General features: G+C 40.6%; 1 protein-coding gene across 8 annotated transcripts in view; it reads right to left on the bottom strand.

The window, feature by feature from the left end:
- Nucleotides 1-22,253, bottom strand: part of SPHKAP (SPHK1 interactor, AKAP domain containing) — a 173,172-nt gene extending 150,919 nt beyond the window's left edge. For 4 of the 8 annotated variants that reach the window (XM_070489537.1, XM_014835983.3, XM_070489540.1 and 1 more), the window contains exon 1: nucleotides 2,681-3,150. In XM_070489537.1, coding sequence (XP_070345638.1) covers nucleotides 2,681-2,708 — 28 coding nt within the window. In that variant the 5' untranslated portion in view covers nucleotides 2,709-3,150. Of the gene's footprint in view, nucleotides 1-2,680; nucleotides 3,151-22,119 lie in introns of those variants that run through there. The other 4 variants (XM_070489538.1, XM_070489542.1, XM_070489541.1 and 1 more) reach the window with 2 other exon arrangements.
- Nucleotides 22,254-24,093: the final 1,840 nt, after the last annotated feature.

Below are 24,093 nucleotides of genomic sequence, written 5' to 3'. Positions count from 1 at the left end.
AGAACCATCAACAATTCCTTTTTAAAAAAACATGCTTCAAAGTTTCTAAAGTATATGAATCAAATATAATTTTTAGATCAATCTTCATAGAATATTGCTTAATTAAAATTTCAATCATTTATATCTTTGATTCACTGAAAAATTTAAGACAATCTAAAAACCAACACAAAAAATATGTTCTATAATTAACTTTATATATTGTCATTTTTTCTCAGTCCACTTCTTAAAGAGAATGTCTTAAATTGCTTTATAATTCTTAAGAGAAACAGTGATTTATAATCACCAACTTAATTTTATTAGATACTGAACATGTTTCAGATTTAGACAACACAAATATTGATTGACAGTAATTTGATTTTTTCCTGATCATTGTCATTTTCTTGAAAAAGATTGTCTAGACTACCCAGTCATCAATTCTTTAAATTCAAAGTTTCATGGTTTTATGGAGAAGTGGTATGACTAAAATAATATCTCTACACACTGTTTTTTTAATTCTAGTTTATTTTTTCCATATCAATACCTATGACTTTCAGTTAAATATCATTAGGTTTCTTGTATCCAATGAAATAGAGGACCAAATTAACTCATCTACTGGAGTTAACTGAATATTTTTATATGAATAAGGGCACTAGTAAAATAGCTGTATTGCTACACTGATTTGCGGGAATGTTGTGTGTTGTAGTGAACAAACAGTGAAAGTCAAAGATTTAATTTGCTGCAGCTGATGTTAAATCCTTATTAACATTTTTATAGGCTACTACAAGATACAGAGCAATATTATTGCAGTTGGTTTGCTCTTTAAAAGATCATTTCACAGTACTGCAATAGAAATAACTTTCAGAAATTGTAGGCATAATGCATTTCTAATATTTTAGAAAACGTCCCAGCTTTTGAGTAGGAATACAATTCTGATCCAGGCACAGCAGTATTGATCTGCAAAACTGGATTTCAAGCAAGCAATCTCTTGTCTAAAGTGTCTCTATTGGAATGTTGGAACCGTTTAATTCACCATGTCAGTTCTAATGATCTCAGGCAGTAGAACAGACGGTGTACAAAGTGAATCCCCAGTTTGCCTGACTTTCAAAATACCTCACACTTTTACCTAAAAATCAGTGGCAATATTTTTTTTAAGTTTGAAAGTATTTTCCTGAGGGTTCTTACTGTTCCTTTCATGCATAAGGGCAGAATGGAGAGACCTGGTAGTAGTTTGGCCGAGTTTGGTCCCCAGATTAGAGAATTTTCACTTGGGAGCAGCTTCAGGCCACGCGTAGAAACTACCGCAGGTCTTTTCAGAGCCCTTTGCCACCCCCGTCGAAGGGATGCTTAAAGAGGAAACGCCTGTGGAGTAGGAAAAGCTCTATTTCTTTGCAGAATATAAATACTTCAAGTCTCTAGATGGCAGCCTTCAACGCGTTTGAAAAACAGTCTCTATCCTCCTCTGCCACCCCCGCTCCACTTCCACCTCCGTCTCGGCTACTTGGCAATGTAGTATCAGCTACATGTGTGGCATAGCCTGTGGATGCTGCGTTTTGCTGCTCTTTAAGAATGCAGGCTTAAAAGGTTTATTCCAGCGCCTGGTATTCTCGGCTGAAAGCTGCCTAGATGTTTGCTTCAGGAAAAGAGGAAGTAAGGGATGACAAGATGAGCAACACTAAGCCTCTCGCCTAGGACAGGTGGAGGTGTGCGGGCGGCAGGGGGACACCCTCACCCTGCGAGCAGCGGCATCCTCTGCTCTCGGTGTGGACGCTCCGCGGGAGAACAAAGAGCGCAAAAGCCACCTGCCCAGCTGGCGGAACACAACCAGCGCTACAGCCTCAATTTATCCCCGAGCTTTATGGGGGAAGAAATATAAAAATCTCAGTTTCTCAAATTCACAAAGGACTGAGTTGGAAGGAGTGCGGCACAGGGGTAGAGGGAAAGAAGAAGACGCAAACAGGGGAAAACACGTTGCTGCCTGCTGGCAGCGTCTAAGGTGATGTCCCTGACCTACTCCCTGTGGGGACCCTGGGACTGGAGTAGAGTCAGAGAAAGGGCACGGCTAGAGACGCTAAGCAGGAACTTTCAATTGGTAGGAGATGTGGTGGCAACTGAGGCGGGTGGGACCGGAGCGGACCGAGGTCTTTTCCGTGCTGGGTCTCAGTCAGGCACAGTCTAGGTGTTGGTCGGCGGGTTAGGAGCAATCTCCCCAACCTGCCACCCTTACCTTTTCACGCCAACAACTGAACGCACTCGCCCAGGTCAAGATGGACGGGATGTAAGGGTACTTTGCCCAAGTCTTGCTCCCTCCTATTTTCATCTCTACCTTGGAACCCGTCTCCCCACAAGGCGGGAAGCCTCTCCAGGCTGCGTCCACGGAAAGTCCCGCTCCTGGCTTCCCCCGGGCAGAGCAGAGCCCAGCCCCCGGCCCTAGAGGCGGGCACGAGCTGTCCCCCCATCCCATGCTCCGGCGCGCAGGCCGCACCCAGCATCATGCCCTATGGGGCAGTTGACAGGGACCAAGATCGCTCAAGAGCTTCTCGCACAGCCGGGCCAGACTTTATTCCAAGTGCAGAGTCCTCCGTCTCCTCCATGGGAGCCCCATGCAGACCGAAGCGCCCCCAGGGCAAGCTCCTGAGGGCCCCGGAGCGCAAAACGGAGTTTGAGGGGCATCGGTTTGGCCAAAGAGGGAAGCGAGTCTTACCTTGGTACGGAGAGCAGGGAGTTGCCATCCATTGTCGATGGGCGCGTAGAGAAGAAAGGAGGAAAGTGCGGGCGAGGGACGGGAAGTCTGTGGTGCGAGGACCGGGCTCTCAAAGCACAGGGAGGGACGCGCGCGGGGACAGAGGAGCGCAGGCTGGGACCGCTGCGGTGCTGTTGGACACACGCTCCTCCCCAGCCAGGAAGCGCTGAGCGCTGCGACCGACCGATGGTCCCCTCCCGTCGCCCCTCCGATCTTGCAAGAGCGCTTGGCTAACCTCCAACCCTTCCGCCCAGCTCCTGCCCTCCTCCACCGTAGCTCCAGTCTCAGTTGTCAGACGCTCCTTCTGAGCTTTCCCTTCCCGCTCCCAGTGCCCAGCAGAGGTGACTCCGATACAATTTCTCTCTCCCCGCCCCGCCGTCCAGTCCCCTCCCCTCTCGCTTTCTCTCTCGGGTACAGCAGATCTGAACCCTGAAGTTGTTCATGCACTTTTCCACATTCACATTCTACTCCTGGCAATGCCCACGGTCCCCACTGGTCGCTCATCCTTCCTCTGGCTGCCTCTCTAGATTTTACTTTTGTTCCTCTCCTGCCATGTAGTGGTTGACCACTCAGAACAGCGCTCTTTGATCTCCTAAAGACTTTCCCTTTACTTGGATTTTTCTTTCCTGTTTTTGATTCTCAAAATTCTTCATCGAATTCATTTTACTTAATGGTGACTCACTCATTCCTCATCTGTTAGATGCCTGTGTGCACATAGAGAGCTCAAAACATGTGACAGGGGTCATCCATCAGAGGCCAGCACCTAGACCCTGGAAGGAAGGGCTGTCACAAAAATCCCAAGTGCCTGGTTCAGTATTTCCTTGAGCAAAAATGACAGTTGTTCTAAGAAGAAAGCCATCCATAATAGCAAATGACTGTTAAGATGAGCATGCTGTTGACTCTGATCCTTTTTCATTAAAAATTTTTTTTTGAAAAGAATACCATACAACTTCCACAAATGGGAGGATGGAGTACATGCACTTTGCCCTATTCCTCCTGGTAAACACAACTAAAAGCACTGGAGATTATGAAACAAATGTAAGAAGACAGAAGGTAGACAGAAGAAGGCAGACAAATTAGGGACTTTGGGACTCAAGGAATGACATGGTGGTGAGTTTCTGGGTTTTCTTTTTGCCTCATATATCCCAGACTCGGGGCTGAAAAAGTTGGCTGACCAGAAATGTCCACAGGTGCAGACGGAAAAAGCCTGGTCTCTCTAGCCCCAGGACCAGGAAAGGGGCAGCCTAGCAAGACAGAAAATTTGCAGACAGTAATGGCTCCACTCTGGCACAATATTGAATAAAAAATCCTGTGGTCCCACCCCACCCATGCCATCAAAGGCCAAGTAGGGGACCTAGATTCTACCATTTCTAGGCTCTAAGGAGGCACCCCAATCTCCCAGCCCAGGTGGTGTCACAGGAGGCTGAGTAGGGAGACAGGACTCTCATCCCCGTCAGGCAGTAGCAGCCCTCTCTCCCGACCTTGGTGTCGATGAAACCTGTACTCTTGTATGACATAGCAGCAATGCGTCCCTCTCCCACTCTACACAGGGCAGTGTAAGAGGAGGCTGAATGGAGAGTCAGAAGTTTCATCACTGCCCAAAAGTAATGAGACCACATGGGAAGCAATAACCAGACACTCCTACCACTCCCAGAGGGAGGTTTCAAAGGAAGCCTAGAGAAGAGGCTGAATCCCCTTCTATGCCTAGCAGTAAAGAGGACACCATTCTCCCTGAGACGTTCAAAGGAAGTCAAGAGGGGAAAGGGAACATAGACTTCTATCCCCATCTGGCAGTAGGGAGACAGCACCATCTCCCTACCCACCCCTCCTTGCTTGCAGAAACAGTGCCAAGAGAACCCAACTAAAAACATTTAAATGGGATTCTTAGTCTCCTACCATAATACCCAAAATGTGTAGGCTTTACTAGAAAATTACTCATCATTCCAAGAACCAAGGAGATTTCAAATTGAATGAAACAAACAAAAATCCATAGATGCTAACACTGAGATGATAGAGATGTACAATTATCTGACAAATATTTTAAAGTAGCTATAATAAAAATGCTTCAGAGAGCAATTACAAACACACTTGAAACAAATGAAGAAATAGAAGGCCAGCAGAAAAAAGTCATAGAAAGTAAATAGAATGCATAAAGGAAAACCAAATGGAAATATTAGAACTGAAAAATACAGTAATCAATATAAAACACTCCTTGGATGACTTCACAGCATTATAAAGTGGACAGAGGAAAAAAATCAGTGAACTGGAAAATAGAACAATGTAAATTATCCAAACTGAACAAAGAAAGAAAAATAGACCAAAAAAAAAAAAAAGAAAAGAAAAAGAACAGAGCCTCTGGAACATGAAGAAAAATGACTGAAAAGTCCCCAAATTTGGCAAAAGACTTAAAGCTGTAGGTACAAGAAGCCGACCTAAATCCAAACATGAAGAGATCCACATAAAGACACATCATAGCCAAACTTATGAAAATTCAATACAAAGACAAAATATTGAAAGCAGTCATAGAGAAACATCCCATAGGGGAAAACAGTTCAAATAACAGTGGATTTCTCTTCAGAAACTATGGAGGCCAGAAGTAAGCGACACAACATTTTTCAAGTGCTGAGGAAAAGAACTATCAATACGGAGTCTATTATCTGAAAATATTCTTCAGAAATGAAGGGGAAATCAAGACACTCTCAGATGAAGGAAAACTAAAAGAATTTGTTGCTAATAGACTTACCCTAAGAGAATGGCTAAAGAAGTTTCTCTAAACAGAAAGGAAACTAGAAGGAAGGAATCTTGGAACATCAGGAAGGAAGAACATCATAAGCAGTAATATAGTAAGCACAATAGGATTTTTTTCTTCTCTTGAATTTTCTCAATTATATTTGATAGTTAAAGCAAAAATTATAATATTGACAATTATATTATAAAGGCAGAAATAAAGGAGCATCAGAGAGGGACAGTTTCTACACTTTGCTCAAACTGGTAAAATGACAACCCCAGTAGATTATGATAAGTTATGTGTGTATAATGCAGTATGTAGAGAAATCACTAAAAAAGCCTATACAAATAGATATGTTCCAAATATTATAGATAAATCAAATTGGAATTAAAAAATGTTAAGTAACCACAGTAAGGCAGGGAAAAGAAAACAAAAAACAAAAGAAGAGAGAAAACAAATAAAAAACATAAAATGTCAGTTTTAAGCACTATTATACGAATGATTACATTAAATGTAAATGGTCTAAATATAACGATTAAAAGACAAAAATTGACAGAGTGGATTAAAAACATGACAATTATATACTGTCTATACGAAATTTATTTCAAATATAACTATATAAGAAGGGTGAAAAGAGAACTGTGGAAAAAGACATATCAGGCAAACGTTATTCAAAAGAAGACATGAGTGGCTATATTAATATCGGATACAGTAGACCTCAGAGCAAAGAAAATTACCTCAGAGCAGAGAGAGAGGGACATTATATAACGATCAAAATGTCAATCAACTAAGAAGACATAGCAACCCTAAATGTATGCATGCCAAACAGTAGAAATGCAAAACATATGATGCAAGAAACTAAAAGAAGAGAATGGAGAGATAAAAAAAATCCGCAATTATAGTTACAGACTTCAACCTCTTTTTCTCAACAATTGCTAAAACAACCAGAGAGAAAATCATCAGGATATAGAAGGATGTAACAACACCATAGACTAATAGGATCTAATAGACATTTATAGAACACACCACATAAAAACAGCAGAATATATGTTTTTTCCAGTGACCAGATATCAAGATAGACCACATCTTGGAGCACAAAGCAAATCTCAACAAATTGAAAAGAACTGAAATCATATACATTGTGTTCCCCCAAAACAATGGAAACAAAAAAGAAATCAAGATTGGAAAGATAAGAGGAAAATATCCAAACCCTTGAAAACTAAACAACATGCTTATAAATAAACCATGGGTCAAAGAAGAGGTCTCAAAGTAAGTTAAAAAAAATGCATTGAATTCAATGTAGATGAAAATACAACGTATCAAAATTTATGGGACATAATTAACCAGTCCTGATGGGGAAATTTAACATACTAGATGTGTATATTAGAAAAGTGGAAAATTCTCAAATCAATAATCTAAGCTCCCATCTCAAGCACTTAGCAAAAAGAAGAGCAGAATAAACCTAGATCAAGAAAAAGAATGAACAAAATAAAAGCGAGAAATCAATGAAATTGACACAGAAAAACAATACAAAAAAATCAATGAAACAAAGAAGTGTATCTTTGAAAAGATCAATAAAATTAACAAAACTTTAACGAGACAGACAAAAAACTGAGGAGGACAAATTACCAATATCAGTCGTGAAATAAGGAATACCACCACAGATCCTGCACTCATCGAAAGATTAGTAAGGGAACATTATGAACAGATAATTTTGACAGCACACATAAATTTGACAGCTTGGATGAAGCTCACTAATTCCTTGAAAAACATAAACTACTTCTTATGGGTTGAATTGTATTCCTCTAAAAGATATGCTGAAATCCCAACCCCAATACTTTAGAATGTAACTTCTCAGGAAATAGGGTCTTTGCAGATTTAAGCAAGTTAAGATAGGGTCATTGGGATGGGCCTTAATCCAATATGACTGGTGTCCTAATTAAAAGGGGAAATTTGGGCACACATACACATAGAATGAAGGTGACGTGAAGAGATATAGGGAGAATGGCATGTGATAATGGAAGCTGAGATTGGAATCAAACCGCCACAAGCCAAGGAATGTCTGGGGCTACCAGAAGCTGGAAAAGCCGAGGAAGAATCCTTCTTTTACAGATTTCAGAGGGAGCATGACCCTGCTAACACCTTAATTTTGGACTTCTAGATTCCAGAACTGTAAGACAATAACTTTTTGTTGTTCTGAGCCTCCCAGTTTGTGGTCTTTTCTTATGAGGGCCCTAGGAAACTAATACACTAATTACGCTGACCCATTATGAAACAAGTCATTTGAATATCCCTATAAACATTAAGGAAATTGAATTCATAATAAAAGAAAACCAACCCTAAAAAATCTCCAGGCCCAGATGGTATCACTGGAGAATTCAACACACTTAAAAAAAAAAATAGCATCAGTTCAACACAATTTCTTCCAGAAAATAGAAAAGGAGTGAATACCTCCCAATTTATTTCATGAGGCTAGTATGACTTGTTATCAAAACCAGAGGGACAAAAAGAAAACAATGGTATGACATTGCTCATAAATATAGATGCAATAATCCTTAGCAAAATATTAGCAAAAAGAATTCAGCAATATATAAACAGAATTATATACCCAAGACCAAGTGGGGATTATTTCAGAAATGCAAGGATGCTTCAGTATTTGAAAATCAATCAATGTAACTCGCTGTATTAACAGGTAAAAAGAAAAAAATACATGGTCATATCAATTGATGCAGAAAAAGTATTGAACAAAGTTGAACATCCACTTATAATAATAATTTTAAAAACTCTCAGAAAATAGGAATAGAAGGGATTCCTCAACTTGATTAAAAACACCTACCAAAACACCATACCTATCATTATACTTCATGGCAGAAGACTAAATTCTTTCTCTCTAAGACTGGAGTCAAGGCAAGGATGTTGACTCTCGGCAAAGTTATTCAACATAGGGCTGGAAGTTCTGGCCAGCGTAATTGGCAAGAAAAAGAAATAAAAGACACACATACTGGAAAGAAAGAAAGAAAATCACTCTTATTTGCAGAATACATAATTGTCTATGTAGAAAATCCCAAAGAATCTATAATAATAATTATCAAAAGCCTGGGGGGGCCAGCCCAGTGTCATACCAGTTAAGGTCGCCCATTTTGCTTTGGTGGCCCAGGGTTCGCCAGTTCGGATCCCGAGGTGGACCTATACACTGCTAGTCAAGCCATGCTGTGACAGGCATTCCACATATAAAGCAGAGGAAGATGGGCACGGATATTAGCTCAGGGCCAGTCTTGCTCAGCAAAAAGAGAAGGATTGGCAGCAGATGTTAGCTCAGGGCTAATCTTCCTCAATAAAATAAATAAATAAATAAATTTAAAAAACCAAAAAAAGCCTAGAGCTAAAAACTTACAAGGTTGCAGGATACAAGGTCGACATGCAGAAATCAATTGTATTTTCCATACTAGTAATGAACACATAGACAGTGAAATTAAAAATACAATGCCATTTAAATTTACTCAAAAAATGAAACACTTAGCTGTAATTCTAACAAAACATGTACAGGACTTGTTGCAGAAAACTCAAAATACAGATGAAAGAAATCAAAGAAACTCTAAATAAATGGAGAGACAGAATGTGCTCATAGATGAGAAGAACAACATAATAAAAATGTTAATTCTCCCCAAATTCGTACATGGGTTTAACATGGTTCCTATCAAAATCCCAGCAAGACTTTTTTTTTGAGATACAGACAGGATTATTCTAAAAATTTGTGTGAAAAGGGAAAGGAACTAAAATAGCCAAAACAATTTTGAAAACTGGACTAAAGTGGTAGAAATCAGTCTACTTGATTTCAAGACCTATGTTGTTACATAATTAAGTCTGTGTAGTACGGGTCGAAGGATAAAAAGATAGGTGCGTGGAACAGGATAGAGAAACCAGAAATACACCCATACAAATACACCCAACTGATTTTTCATAAAGCTGCAAATACAATTCAATGAAGGAAAGGTAGCCTTTTCAACAAATAGTGCTGGAGCATTAGACATACACATGTTAAAAAAAAAAAAGGACCTTGACCAAGTCTCACACTACACACAAAACTTAACTTGTAATGAATCTCACACTGAAATGTAAAATATAAAACTATAACACTTTTAGTACAAAACATAGGAGAAAATCTTTGGGATCTGGAGGTAGGCAAAAATTCTTAGACATAACACCAAAAGCACAATCCACAGAAGGAAAATTTGATAAATCATACTTCATCAAATTTAAAAACTTTTACTCTGAGAAAGACCTTGTTAAGAAGATGCCAAGACAAGCTACACATTGGAAGAAAATATTTGCAAACCAGGTACATCCAACACACGACTAGTATCTAGAATATATTTTTAAAACCTCTCAAAACTCAACGGTAAAAAAACAAACAATCCAAGTAGAACATGGACAATAGACGTAGACAGACATTTCACTGAAGAGGATTTATAGATGACAAACAAGCACATGAAAAGATGTTCAACGTTATTATCCATTAGAGAAATGCAAACTAAAACCACAATGATATTTCGCTAGACACCAATCAGAAGGAGTAAAATAAAAAAGAGTGAGAAGACCAAGTGCTGGCGAGGATGCAGAAAAAATGAGTCACCCAACACTGGTTACTGGTTACTGGTTACTGGTTACTGGTGGGAATGTAAAACGTAAAAATCACTCTGGAAGCAGTTTGGCAGTTTCTTAAAAAACTGAATATACTAGAGCCACATGACCCAACAATTTCACTCCTGAGCATATATCTCAGAGAAATGAAGGCTTATGTTCATGCAACATCCTTACTTGAATGTTGATAGCAGCTTTATTCTTAAAAATAGAAAACTAGAGGGGCCGGCCTGTGGCTGAGCGGTTAAGTTTGTGCGTTCTGGGTCAGCAGCCCAGGGTTTTGCTGGTTCGGATCCTGGGCGCGGACCTGGCACAGCTCATCAAGCCATGCTGAGGTGGTGCCCCACATAGCACAACCAGAAGGACCTGCAACTAGAATATACAATTATGGACTGGGGGTCTTTGGGGAGAAGAAGAAGGAAAAAAAGAAGATTGGCAAGAGATGTTAGCTCAGGTGCCAATCTTTAAAAGAAAACTAGAAACAACACAGACCTCCTTCAGTGGGTGAATGGTTAAACAATTGTATCCATACCATGGAGTACCACTCAGAAATAAAAGATACCACGCAACAACCTGGATGAATCTCTAGAGAATTATACTGAGTGAAGAACGCAATCCCGATGATTACATTTTTGTATGATTGTATTTATATAACATATCGTACTTGAAATAACAAAATTATAGAAACAAAGAGCAGAGTAATGGTTGCCAGAGCCGGGCTAGGAGCAGGAGGGAAGTTCCTGTGGATATAAAACGGCAACATGAGAGATCCTTGTGGTTATGGAGATAGTGTATATCTTGACTGTATATATGTTAATATCCTAGTTGTGATATTTTCCTATAGCTTTTGCAAAATGTTACTATTGAAGTAAATTGGTACTGGAGGAGGTCATTGAGAGGACATGACCACTGATTGACCTGTGAGCTGGATCCAGCCAATCTGGACTCCTCACCTGCTCCCCTGTCCTTGGAATGTGCCTTCTACGTGCCTTCCCCATGTTAGGAGCTGTCCCAAGGACACAGACTTGAGACAGTAACATGTTGCTGAGAACATCTGGACTGGATAAGTGACTGAACCCTGGTAGGGCTTCTATATAATCTTTTAAGATTCTGGCAGGCGGGTGCAGCGATCTACTCATCTTGCAGCCACCCAAGACAAGCCTCGTATGTAAATTCTCTTGCTTATTAAACTTGCCACCTACTAATCTGGTATGGACAGTCATAATAAAATGGAGTAACATATGTCAGGGCTTTTAAATGGAGCTGGGAGACCATTAAGGACGTGGTGCTTATGCGCGTACGCCACGTCTCTACCCAGATGGAATGTGACTTTTTAAACTGTGCCTCACTGTTGTTATCTTGACCTGCCTTTAAGAAAAATGCTTGCTGCTATAGAAAAAAATGCTTACTCAAGAACTTTTTGCCTTAGAGATGGCCTTAGCAACCAATCACATGTAGCCAAGGAATAATAGTAGTTGCCAGCACCAATCATGCATATCTTGCAAAACAACCCGTGTGATTTATTTCTTTTTGTCTTTGTAGACCCTTGCCTTCTTTGTCTTCTCTGGACCACATTTTGGTCTTCTGCCTGAATCTGTCTCTTTTGAAATGCAATTCTAATTGCCCAAATAAGTATCCGCTGTTTAACTTGCAGTGATTTTTCTCTAGGTCAACCCTGGAGTGGTCTGCCTCTTTCTTTGGTCTCTCCCTGCCCTCTGTGTATAGGGATCATTTTCAGATTTCACCTGGGGAGCTCCAGAAGGTGGGTACCAACGTTGGCAAACTAGCCAGGAGACCAAAGAAATGGGCCTTGGTAAAGAGGCATCTGTTGGGGAAACCCTGAGTTGGCCATCAACCTCTGTGTGGGGAGCAGTGACCTGTATGTCAGATGCTTGTGGCCCTCTGCATGAGTACAGAGACACACCCTGAAAATGACAGCTGGTGTAATGTGCTTGTTTGAGGAACAGCACTTACGCACTGTGGCCAAGAAGGGAAACGCATGGCTGTCCAGGTGGGCAGGCCTCTACTGTGAGCAGTTTACTTGGCCACCAATGCTCAACTAGGGGCTGACACTTGAGTTAGAAAGTTGGAAGCGCTGAGGTTAGAGAGAGATGTGAGGTTGTCCACTACTCTGCTAGCTTTGAAATTGGCAGACAAGGTGGGAAAGCATGAAAATCAGTTGAAGACCTTAGTGTGCCCTTTTGTAAAGCTAGGAGGGTGCGAGTTGCTGTGGATTAAGGTCCGAGTGCTTGTGACAAAACCTGATTAGGACACTAAGAGGTAGACTCCCTGGGAAAGTGAGGAGAGTGAAGAGGAGGATGCTGTGGTGATCAACAATGAAACTGGTTAAAGGCCCTGTGTCATCTGACCCCCAATACAAAGGACAGCAAAAGAACAGCCACAGCAACCCCAGCCAGGGGGTCAGACCCCAGTTCAGGAGAAGTGTATAATGAAAGAATAACACCTGCTGAGCTTATTGATTTAGCTGCCATTACCAGCAAAAGGCCAGAGAAAGTTTCCAGGCATGGTTACTATGGCTACGGGATATGGGGGTGGGGGACAATGGCATATCTCTGACCCGGCAGGAGGCAGAGAAAACAGCAACTTCACCACACACCCTGCCCTCCAGCAGTACCTCATGGTGCTCCAGGGTGGGGGTGGGGTTCAAGGTACTCACTCCCTTATAGACTGGATTATTCCAGTTTACAGGGAGGTATGGTCCAATGAGAGGGATCTCCCTAGGCACGTGCGACTCAAGAAATCTATTGAGGAAGTACAATAAATTCTTAGGGAGTTGGGAATGAGACAGGCCATCTAAGACCCTGTCTTCTAAGGCCCTGATCAGGCCACATTTCCTGCAGGAAAGAAAACCAAGATACTCCAGTCCACCCCCAGCACCTGGTATGGGATGCTGATATTCATGCTGAGCCCAGTCATGAGACAAGACATTTGTGATGTTGTGCAGTCCGTTGCTGATTTAGGGGAGACTGACAAATCCTGGGAATGGGTATAAGCTGTGGGAAAGAGCTAAGACAGAAAGGGAGTTAGAGAAACCAAAAGTCTATTCCAATCAACTGTAAAAAGTCCAGTGAAATAACCCATAACCCAGAAGCAAATGCATTTTGACCTCCTTGCTGCCAGGACTTCACCTGAACAGATGGACCAGAAACCCACAGCTGTGTTGATCAGCCTTAAAAATGGAACAACAGTTCAGACCTGCCGCACTTGACCCTACCCTCACTGATGGCCCACCTGCTCCAGCAGAGGCCTCAGGGATACAGTCCTATTTGAGGTAGATGCCTCCTACACTGTGGGTATAGGATGCAGGCCAAGATTTCCTCCAGGTGAGGGCTGTTGGAGGTGATCAGAGGCCTCATGTTGAGCTCACTATTCACTGGTTCCTCAGAAATGAACAAAACATGATGGCTGTGCTTGACCCTGGGACCTAATGTACCCTAGTTGATGGTTACCCTCAGAAGTTTTCTCCCCCCTCAGTGTCATCAGTGGCTGGGAGGGCAAAGGGTTATCAGGAAGGTCCTTTTGACACTGCAAAATGGGTGTTCTCTCCTCTGAGAATATGAGGTTTTTATTTTTCCAGTACCAGAGAATATATTGGGTATTGATATCCTACAAGGTCAAACTCTGCAAACCTCTATCAGTGAATTTTGCTTCTGGTTAAAATAATCAAACCAGTGCCGAGGGAAAACATCAGCTGGAAACCAGTAAGTCTACCATCCCACACAGTGGTAATTGTCAAATAATATGAATTGCCTGGGGGACATAAGGAGATAGGAGAAACTATCCAAGAATTGCACAAAGCTGGTTTGTATGCCCTGCCCATAGTGCTTTCAACAGCCCAGTATGGCTGGTAAAAGCCAGATGGCTCATGGTGGATGACTGTGAACTACCGAGAATTAAACAAGGCAATGCCCCCATCCATGTGGCTGTGCCCACCATTGCCACCATCTTTGATACCTTGGCCATGGTCCTAGGAATGTACCGTGCTGTATTGGGCTTAGCAAATGCTTTTTCAGTATACCCCTGGCTGCTGAGGCACAAGATCATTTCCTGTTCACAGTGGAAGTGCAACAATGGACTTTTCAATTGCTTCTCCCAGACTACCTGCACAGCCCTACAGTGTACTATGGGATGGTAGCTAGAGATCTGTCCCTGTTCTCTTTCCCATGTCAGTAAAACGGGCCCATTACATTGATGATGTAATGTTATCATGTGAAGACTTGCCTCACTCTGCAGGCTTTGCTGGAACATCTGCGAGGGAGAGGATGGGCAGTGAACCCACACAAAATTCAAGGCCCAGTCAGTGCCATAAAGCTTCTGGGAGTCATATGGTCAGTAAGATATACATTGTCCTAAAAGCTCTGATTGATAAGGTGCAAGCCTATCCAACCCCTAAGACTAGGGAAGAGGTGCAAGCCTTTGTAGGAGTTTTGGGGTTTTGGAGGACTTTTATTCCCCACCTAGCACAGTGCTTTTGTCCCTAATACCACCTGTTAAAGAAAGGGCATGTGTGGAACTGGGGCTCAGAGCAGCAAACTACCTTTGAGAAGGAAAAAATACTGTCAAAGCAGATTAAAGCTCTGGGCATTTCCCATGTGGAGCTACCATTTGAGTTAGACGCATCTGTGACTCAGAAGGTATGGGCCAGGCACTGTGGAAGAGACAACAGAAGACGAAAATGCCCCTAGGATTTTGTCTCAGCTCTGGAAGAGGGCATAAATCTGATATAGCCCCATAGAGCAACAGGTCCTAGCAGTGTACACAGTGCTTCTCCAGATAGAGTCTCTCGAGAAGGAACAGCATGTCGTGGTAAGAACTTCCCTTCCTGTCAAGGCATGGGTCTAGAATATGTTCCATCGATTCACCTCTGCTGTGGCTCAAACTCCCATGTTGGCATGCATATTTGCAGCAGAGGGGCACCCTGTCCACCAACCCACTGTCTCTAGAAATGCAGATATTACTAGGCCCTGTGGAATGTGTGGATCCTCCAAATGCTTCTGCCCCTATTTCTGGGGTGGCCCCGGAGGCCTGTAGAGAGGGAGCTGGGAAATTCCTGCCGATGCATGGTATACAGATTGATCCAGTCAAGGCAATCCATCCACAACAAAAAATTTATTATCTTACAGTTCTGGAGATCAGAAGTTAGGTATTGGTCTCATCAGGCTAAAATCAAGGTGTTGGCAGGATTCGTTCCTTTTGGAAGGTTCTAGGGGAAAATCTATTTCCTAGTCATTCAGAATTGGTGGAGTTCAGTTCTTTATAGTTGTAGGGTTGAGGTCCCAGTTTCTTTCTGGATGTAAACTCAAGGCTGTTCCCAATTTTAGAAACTACTACATTTCTTGGGTCGTGGCTCTCTCCCTCTATCGTAAAGCCAGTGATGGTGGGTCAAGTCCTTCTTATATGTCTTCTCTTTGCCCTGTCTCTTTTGCACTGCTCTTCCTCTCTTAAGGACTCCTATGATCAGATTGGGCCATCTAGAGAATCCAGGATAATCTCTTCAACTCGAAATCCTTACCCTAATCACATCTGTGAAGTTCCTTTGACCATGTAAGATAACATATTCACAGGTTTTAGGGGATTGGGCAAGAACATCTTTGTGAGATTGTTATTGCTCCTACCACAATCAGCTGTGGTAGACTGCAGTGGTGGATAGGGAAATGCATTTCAAATGCAGTAGCATGCCAGGACCTTTGTTTCTTAGACACTGTCTGCTATTACAATGATCCTCAGGTTGTCTCTGGTCCCACCTCTCACTATTATGGAGATTCTAAGGGATTGTATTTGTTGACTCCCTTTCACTCTTTTACTCTAACATGCTCTCATAATTCAACAAATACCCACTGAACATGTCCTGTGGTCAAGGTACTGTAGTAGGAGATGTGCATACTTGGAGGTAACAGGAATAGCAAAGTTCCTGCTTCCTCCCACAGAGTTTATACTCTGAAAGAGGGAGCAGACTAAATGAAATACTTTTAGATAGTGATGCACAGTATACTTACATAGGACAAAGTTGGATTAAATGATTGGGGAACATATTTCTCAAAAGGGAATTTAAAACTCATACCAGATGAAAAGGAACCAGATGAGCAGAGATCTAGGGGGAGGGCATGCAAAGAAAGTTGCAACACATTTTCTTCATTGTGATGGCTTTCCCTCTTTCCTGTGTAAGATTTGGCCAACTGAAGCTTGCACTTCATAATTCACTCTCAGGTTGAGTACCAAGGAGAAACCAAATCTAAGAAGTGAGCATCATAATAGTGCCTCTCCTCTTCCCTCACTCTCCTGTGAGTCTTCTCTTGTCTTCATGACTATCTCTAATGATTGTACCAATTGCTGACTATCATTGAGGTTTTTCTTCCAAGATGTGTGACAAGCATGATATATATTTCTCCATTTAAAAATAAAGAAAAAGAAAAGAAAATGTAAAAGTATCAGGAAAGAAATCACCTTGGTAGAAAAGTGGTTCAGTCTGTAATTTATATGTCACACAGTAGGGTCTAGTACTTGTTAAGAGACAAGGAAAAATATCTACATGCATTCAAAGTCCTAAAAACTTCTTCATTAGAGACTCAGAGTCTTAATTTACAAGACAAAGTAGAACATTCTTGTGTTTTGAAATTGCCATGGTCATTGCACCTGTCAAAACAACTAAGCAATGAAATTCCTCCCAAAATTATTGCGGGTCATTTGTAACTTTTTGTGTATCATGTTAAAATAAACAGGAAATTTCTATTTTAAAAAAGGAAATGAAGAATATGGCATCATGGAAACTTCCAAAGCGTGAGTTTGACTGAAATCCTCCTTTCCAATTTCTTAGCTTTGCCAGGGTTCTCAATTCTGGTGCCTGTGACACTGTTCTCCAAAATGTGGGCTTCTACCAATTAAGAGAGAAGGAAGAGGGAGATACAAGTAGGTATATGATTCTGGATGGCGGCCATCGGAATTTGACCTCCTGAGGGTTTGGGAAGGTGCCAGATTTTGTTCTTTTAATGTGACCTCAAAACATAGTCAGAAATCAATTGGTTTGGTTCAGATTTCTGGAAGAAGTCTGAGGTGCTAGAATGTGAGGATTCTGAAATTTCAGATCCAAGGTTCAATGATAGTCATAGAACTTGAAGGGATATTATGCAGGGTCCTGCATAATTCCTAAAAGTGCATGAAAATGGAAAATGGCTGAGATCCACCTGTGTTGGCCTAAGCAAGTGACCTACTTAGCTTTAAGGATATAGGTATAGAAGGGGAGCAAGTGAGATGTGAGGTTTATTCAGCAACTTAGGGAGTTTGGAAATCAAGAGTCAGGGTACTCAGAGGCAGCAATGAAATAGGAAGAAGCCCAGATATAGCCACTCTTTCTGTGCAGCCTCTTAATTTCCCTCCCTGGCGTCTGCAGCAGTATTGGTGATTTTGATCATCTCAACAAGACACATGTCAATATGATCAATTTAATGTGATCCTCATTCAACTTTAACAGTAAACATCTGAACACATTCACTTACACCCATGGAAGACAGCTCTTGAACATGATTGAATCATGATCTTTGGGTCAGTGGGTCTCAATCTTGGAGATAAATCAACGCTTAAGCCTCACAAAGATCAATTAAATTAGAGTCTTTGGAGATGGTGTCCAAGCATCAGCCTTTTATAGAGGTTTCTGAGGAGATTCTAATGTGCAAAGTCTATATAAAGCTCTACTGAGTCTTTAGCAGCTCTTTGAAAAGATTTTTTTCAAACATCTTATTTTATAGAATAGAAAACAGGTCTATAGAGAAAGCGACTTGCATGAAATTTCACAATGAGTTAGGTATGGAGGTGGGCTTAAAATAGAAGTGTTCTCAATCTTGCCATTTGAGAAGGCCATGACCATGCTAGTGAAAGTGCCAGGTCATATAGAGCAAATATAATTTTGCTTTTAACAGTTCTTTAAAGGATTTTTTATACATCTTTAGAGTTCCCAGCAAGGTTTACAGACTTTCATAGCTTTCAGTTGTTCTTTTGTTCCATAAATATTTATGAAGCTCTTATTAAATCGTGGACTCTTTTTTAGGTACTTATGTTGTATCAGTAAATAAAACATGCAAAAATTCTTGCCCTCCTGTTGCTTACATTCTAGCAGGAGGATATGGACAATTAACAACACATATAGAAATAAATGAATTGATTCAATGAAAGATGATAAGTGCTAGAAAAAAATCTTGAGTGGAAGAATTGAGAATACTGGGAAAGGGCCCCTTCCAGCATTAAATAAGCATTCAGGTTCAGCCCTATTGAAATGGTGATCATTGAAGAAATCCTGGATGGGAGTGAATATCTGGGAAAGACTGTTCTAGGTGGAAGGAATAGCTAGAGCAAAGTCCTTAAGGCCAGAGTATATGTGTGTTTAAGGTGTGTCAATTAGGAGGTCAGTGTAACTAGAGTGGAGTAGGTCAGGGAGAGTCCTAGGAGGGGAAGTCGGGAGGAACAATTCATAAAGGGCGTGTATGCCATTTTAAGGACTTTGGTTAGAGGGTGTCAAGTTGGCGGTGTAGGCAGACTCTGAACTCACCTCCTCCCGCTAACACAACCAAGTGACAACTATTTTTGGAAAAATTACCCCTGAGAGAGAACTGAGAACTGGATAAAAAGAACCCCCACAATAAGGGACAGTCCTGACAGGCAGAAGAGGCAGAAATCCCTGTCTGGAGAGAAAAAAGCCACCTTCATGAGCTATGGAGCTTCACAGCTGGCCAGCTAGTGGGGAGCAATCCTAAGGTACGCAGCCTTCCCTGGAGGAGTGGGGGACCTGAGCAGGGGAGTGCTGCAGCTACAAGTATCCTTTGGCCTTAGTACAACTGAGAAGAGTCTCATAAGGACTTTGATTTTATTCCAAATAAAATAGGGAAACTTTGGGGGGTTTTGAGCAAAGGAGTGAAATCTGTTTTATATTTTTAAAATATTGCTCTGGTTGTGACATGGGAATAGAATTTCAAGGAGCAAAAGAGAAAGTCATTGTGGTGGTAGCAGTGCAGTGGTGAGAAATAAAGGGATTCTGATTATATTTTGTTGTTCATTTGTTTGTTTTTAGGCAGGTTTTTTAAATTTACTTTTCAAAAATTTGTATACAGTAAAATTCACTTTCTTTTGAGTATGTACATTCCTTGAGTTTTGACAAATGTATCAAGTCAGGTAACTACCCTCTCAATCAGGATACCCAACAGTTCCCTCTCCCCATGAAAAATTCCTTCATGCCATGCTTCTGTAGTCAAACCTTCCTCTGAACTCTAACCCATGACAACTACTGATCTCTTCTCCACCCCCAAAGTTTTTCTTCTTGCAGAATGTTATATAAAGGGAGATATGCAATCCGTAATCATTTGTCTGGTTTCTTTTCATCACATAATGCACCTGAGATTCATCCATGTTATTGAATGTGTGAGTAATTCACTCATTTTTACTGCTAAGTTGTATTCCATTGTATAAATGTACTGGTTTATTTATCCATCTACTTAGTGAAGAACACTTGGTTTGTTTCCAGATTTTAGACAGTTAAGAATATTGCCATTGAGCCATCCCTGATGGCCTAGTGGTTAAAGTTCAGCGTGCTCTGCTTCAGCAGCCTGGGTTTGGTTCCTGGGTGTGGAACCACATCACTTGTCTGTCAGTAGCCATGCTGTGGCAGTGGCTCATACAGAAGAACTAGAGGGACTTACAACTAGAATACACAACTATGTACTGTGGCTTTTGGGAGGGAAAGTAAGAAAGAGAGAGAAGGGAAGATTGGCCACAGATGTTAGCTCAGGGCAAATCTTTCCCAGAAACAAAAATGAAATGCATTCTCTAAAGAAAAAAAGAAAAAGAATATTGCTGTTATAAAACCAACACACAAATTTTCGTGTGAATCTAAATTTTCATCTCTCTCGGGTAAATATCTGAATGGAATTTCTGGGTCATGTGGTAAGTATATCTTTAACTTTATAAGAAACTGCCAAAGTCTTTTTCAGGATGACCATATCATTTTACATTCCTACCAGAAATATATGAGTTCCATTGTGCCACATTCTCATCAATACTTGGTAATGTCACTTTTACTTTTTTATAGCCATTCTAATGAGTGTGGTTTCAATTTGCATTTAACTAACAAAATAGCGTTAAACATTGTGTTTGTTTGCCAGTGTTTGTTCTAATATTTTTCCCATTTTTTTATTGTGTTTTTTTTATTGGAATACTATTAAGTTTCTACAATTACACACATATTCTGAATATAATGCTTTGTCAGATATATGATTAATAAATATTTTATCCCAGTTTATAGATTATATTTTTACTCTCTTAACAGGGTCTTTCCCCCAGACATGTTTTTTATTTTGATGAAATCTAATTTATCAATTTTTTTCTTTGATGAACCATGATTTTGGAGTCATGTATAAGAAGTCTTTCAGTAGTCCAATTTTCCCATTTTTTCTATAAATTTATGTTTTATATTTAAGTCTGTAACCGATTTTGAGTTAATTTATGTTTAAAGAGTAAGCTATTGGTTGGTGTTAATTTTTTTCATATGAATATCAATTGTTTCAGCACAATTTGCTAGAAAGAATATCCTTTCTCCATTTAATTGCCTTTGTACCTTTGTGAACAATCAGTTCACTATATTTGTGTACATCTATTTCTGGACTTTCTATTCTGCTCCATTGATCTATGTGTATGTCCCTTTATCAGTACTATACAGTGTTGATTACTGTAATTTCATAATAAACCTTAAAGTAAGTTAGCTGATTCCTCCAACTTTTCTTGTCTTTATCAAAAGTGTTTTGGCTATTATGGTTTCTTTGCTTTCCATCAAAATGTTTAGAGATTGCTTGGGCTGCCACAACAATATACTAAAAACTTGGTGGTTGAAACACCAGAAATTTATTTGTCACAGTTATGGTGGAAAAGTCTAAGATCAAAGTGCAAGGTAATTTGTGTCCTCACATGGCAAGGGGAAAGGAGAAAGAGAGAGACAAAGAGAAGTAGCGAGCTCTCTCCTATCTCTTCTTAGAAGGACACTAGTCCTATTGGATCAAGGCCAAACTTTATGACCTCATTTAACCTTAATTACCTCCACAAAGTCTGTTTATCCAAATACAGTAACATTGGGAGTTGGGGCCTTCAACAATTTTGGGGGGGACATAAGCATTCAGTTTATAACAGATATCTACAAGGAATTTTTCTGGGATTATAATTAGGATTGCACTGAATTTACAGATAAATTTTGGAGTGTGGTTTTGAATTACTCATGCTTGTAATGAAGAGTTGGTTTTCTTACACTCTGGAATAGTATATTCTCTATGTCAGACATAAATGCACTTTGAATGTCTAGTTCCTTCTAATTTTCAAGTATTGGAAAAACATACACATTTGGAAGAGCTGAGGAGGTTTCTGGCAGTGAGTAACAGAACCTCGTATCTGTGAAGTAATTACTGTAGGATATTACGGACCAAGTTGAAATAATTTGCAGGTGCAATATTGATATACACAGAAAATACGGTAAAAAATTCTTGTATATTTATGCCATTGTAAACTTTCCTTTTTCATTTATACAGAATAATTAAAACTGCTATACTGAAAATTCAACAAATGGACACTTGATGTCACTTATTGTCTCTTCCTTTGTTAGATTCAGTACACTGTTTTACAGATGTTCCATATGTCATGTGAAAGACTGGCTTTTGTTGATTTTTTGAATCCTCTATTTGAAAAGATCATTTGAAAGAAAATCATGCATTCTACTTGTGTTGAAAACAGATGAGGTGAATTACAGGAGAGTGAATGATGTTGTAGAAAAAGCACAAAACGAGAACCAAGAGATCAGAAGCTGGGAGATGTTGTCCCTCCATGTCTAACATGCTGAGTGACACTAGTCAAGGTCACCTTCCACCCAAGCACAGCCTGGACATTCGTAGGAGCTGTGGCAAGTGTACCAGTAGAGGCACAATGCCCTCAGGCTTGTGTTCCAATCGTAAATTATTTAAGAAGCTGTTAATAAGACAGGTTTTACCTCCTTACTTGATTAACGTATCTTCATAATGCCTTGAAGACCTGGTTCTTGTATTCCTCTAAGTTTCATGAGGGAACTTGTCTGGTGAAGGAGAGATGGCCCCGTCCTGCAGATTTTAGCCCCTTCCTCTGTCCACCTTCCTTGCTGGAGGACCCAAAGTCTTCAGACTCGGTGATGATGCCTGTTTTAAGATGCAGGCTGGTTCGCCAGACGGCTTTGCTCAACCCACTGTCTGTTCCACATTCACCTTTGCATCTTTGCACCATGCTCTCGTTGGATTTGTCTCCACGCTCTTGCATTATCCAAGCAGCGTTCCACTGTTACTTCTTACTGTACACTGTTATTCTGGTGGTGTTGGGCGGGGGAGGAGAGTGTTATTTTAATTCTGATTAAGCCTCAGCCTCAGGCAAGCACTCTATTCTGGGTCTCCTGGGTGTGACTTTCTCTTTGCTCTCTCCTCCACCACGGTGTTCTTGCTCCTTCTCAGGAGCAGCAACTTTTTCTGCTCACTTCTGCAGCTGCAATTAGTTTCAACCGTGCCCTCAAGGTGATAGTGGGTTTGTCTTCCTCCTCCCTGCCCCCCAATATTAAAGCTTCTGTTTCTTAGAGTCATAAGGAGAAATGTGTGGGTGGGTTTCATACCCTTTTGGCAGCAGCTGTGTTCCTCTCACCCAGGCCTGTACCACAGGGAAATTTTTCCAGGACTCTCACCAAACATTTTCGTGGGATCCATAGAGAAACGTCTGCAAGAGAGTGAGAACTCCCAATGTAGCTATAATCCTACAGGCTGTACGCTGTCTTGCCAGACCCTATCTGGCTTCCACCAATGCCTTAACTATCATAACAGAATTTTTCCTACTTGGGTCTGGCAGGTTCTGCCCCTGGTAAACAAGAGCTTTCTCCCTGGCTCTTTCTCAGACACCTGTCTCTTCCTAGATTTTTAGGTCAATTGATTAACAAGTGACCTCAGATCTCTGATAGGTTCAAATAAAGCCATTAACTTACTGTTTGTCTGCTTATGTTGTTGTCCTTAGAATGGGAGCGAGGAGGATCTTTTCAGCTTGCTACACCTTAAGTGGAAAAAATACTATTACTCTTAAAACAAAAAATATGTCTAAAATTAGACTGATTTATATAAAAATGTTAAGAATGGTTATTCCTGAGTAATGAGATTGTAGTGAATCTATTTTCATCTTTGTGTTGATCTTTACATTCTGAATTCTTTTCTAACAGATTGCTTTCTTAATCAGAAAAGATCAATACACATTATTTTAATGCAAAAATAAAGAAAAGGATAAATGAAAGACTGTGAATTTATTTTATAAGATGAGTCAAATTTCTGCTCCTCAGGCATACTGGCTAACTAACCATGAAGTTTAGTTTTAAAAGTGGGGAGCAGTCCGATTTCTACCCTAAGGCTGGCGATTGCCATGCCCTGGAAGCATGGGTTGCTCATGGCTCAGTTTCCTCCTGTTTTTGAGGTCCGGTAAACAGTGGAGGTCAGCTAGGAAGCAGCAAATTGGGAAGATGTTTGATCAACAGGATGACCCAAAATAAGAAGAATCTGCCTATTTCTTCTCTCACCTCCGTGCCTCTGTGCCCCCTCCCTCCCATCTTTTTTTACAATGCCTCACTTCTGTCATTATTTAGGTCTTAGACCCATTGCCTCTGGAAGGCCTTCTCCATGCTTCCACAAATGAACAAATTGTTCCCCTTGTATACTCAGATATCCTTATGTACTTATTATATGTTTACTTTAACTTATTATTTATTATTAATCAATAAAACTTCAAGATTAACATAATACGTGATTAATATATAATACAAATTTGGCTAACAACTCTTTTCCAAGTGATAAAGTTATAAATATAAGCATAAACATACAATACATACATAACAAATAGTAATTTATACCAGCTTAAAGTTAATAATTAATATTAAGGGGATTTTAATTTTTATATTCATTCATTTATT

This window comes from Equus asinus, chromosome 19 (genome assembly GCF_041296235.1).
Source record: "Equus asinus isolate D_3611 breed Donkey chromosome 19, EquAss-T2T_v2, whole genome shotgun sequence".
Taxonomy (NCBI): domain Eukaryota; kingdom Metazoa; phylum Chordata; class Mammalia; order Perissodactyla; family Equidae; genus Equus; species Equus asinus.
This window is presented reverse-complemented; position numbering and strand designations above follow the sequence as displayed.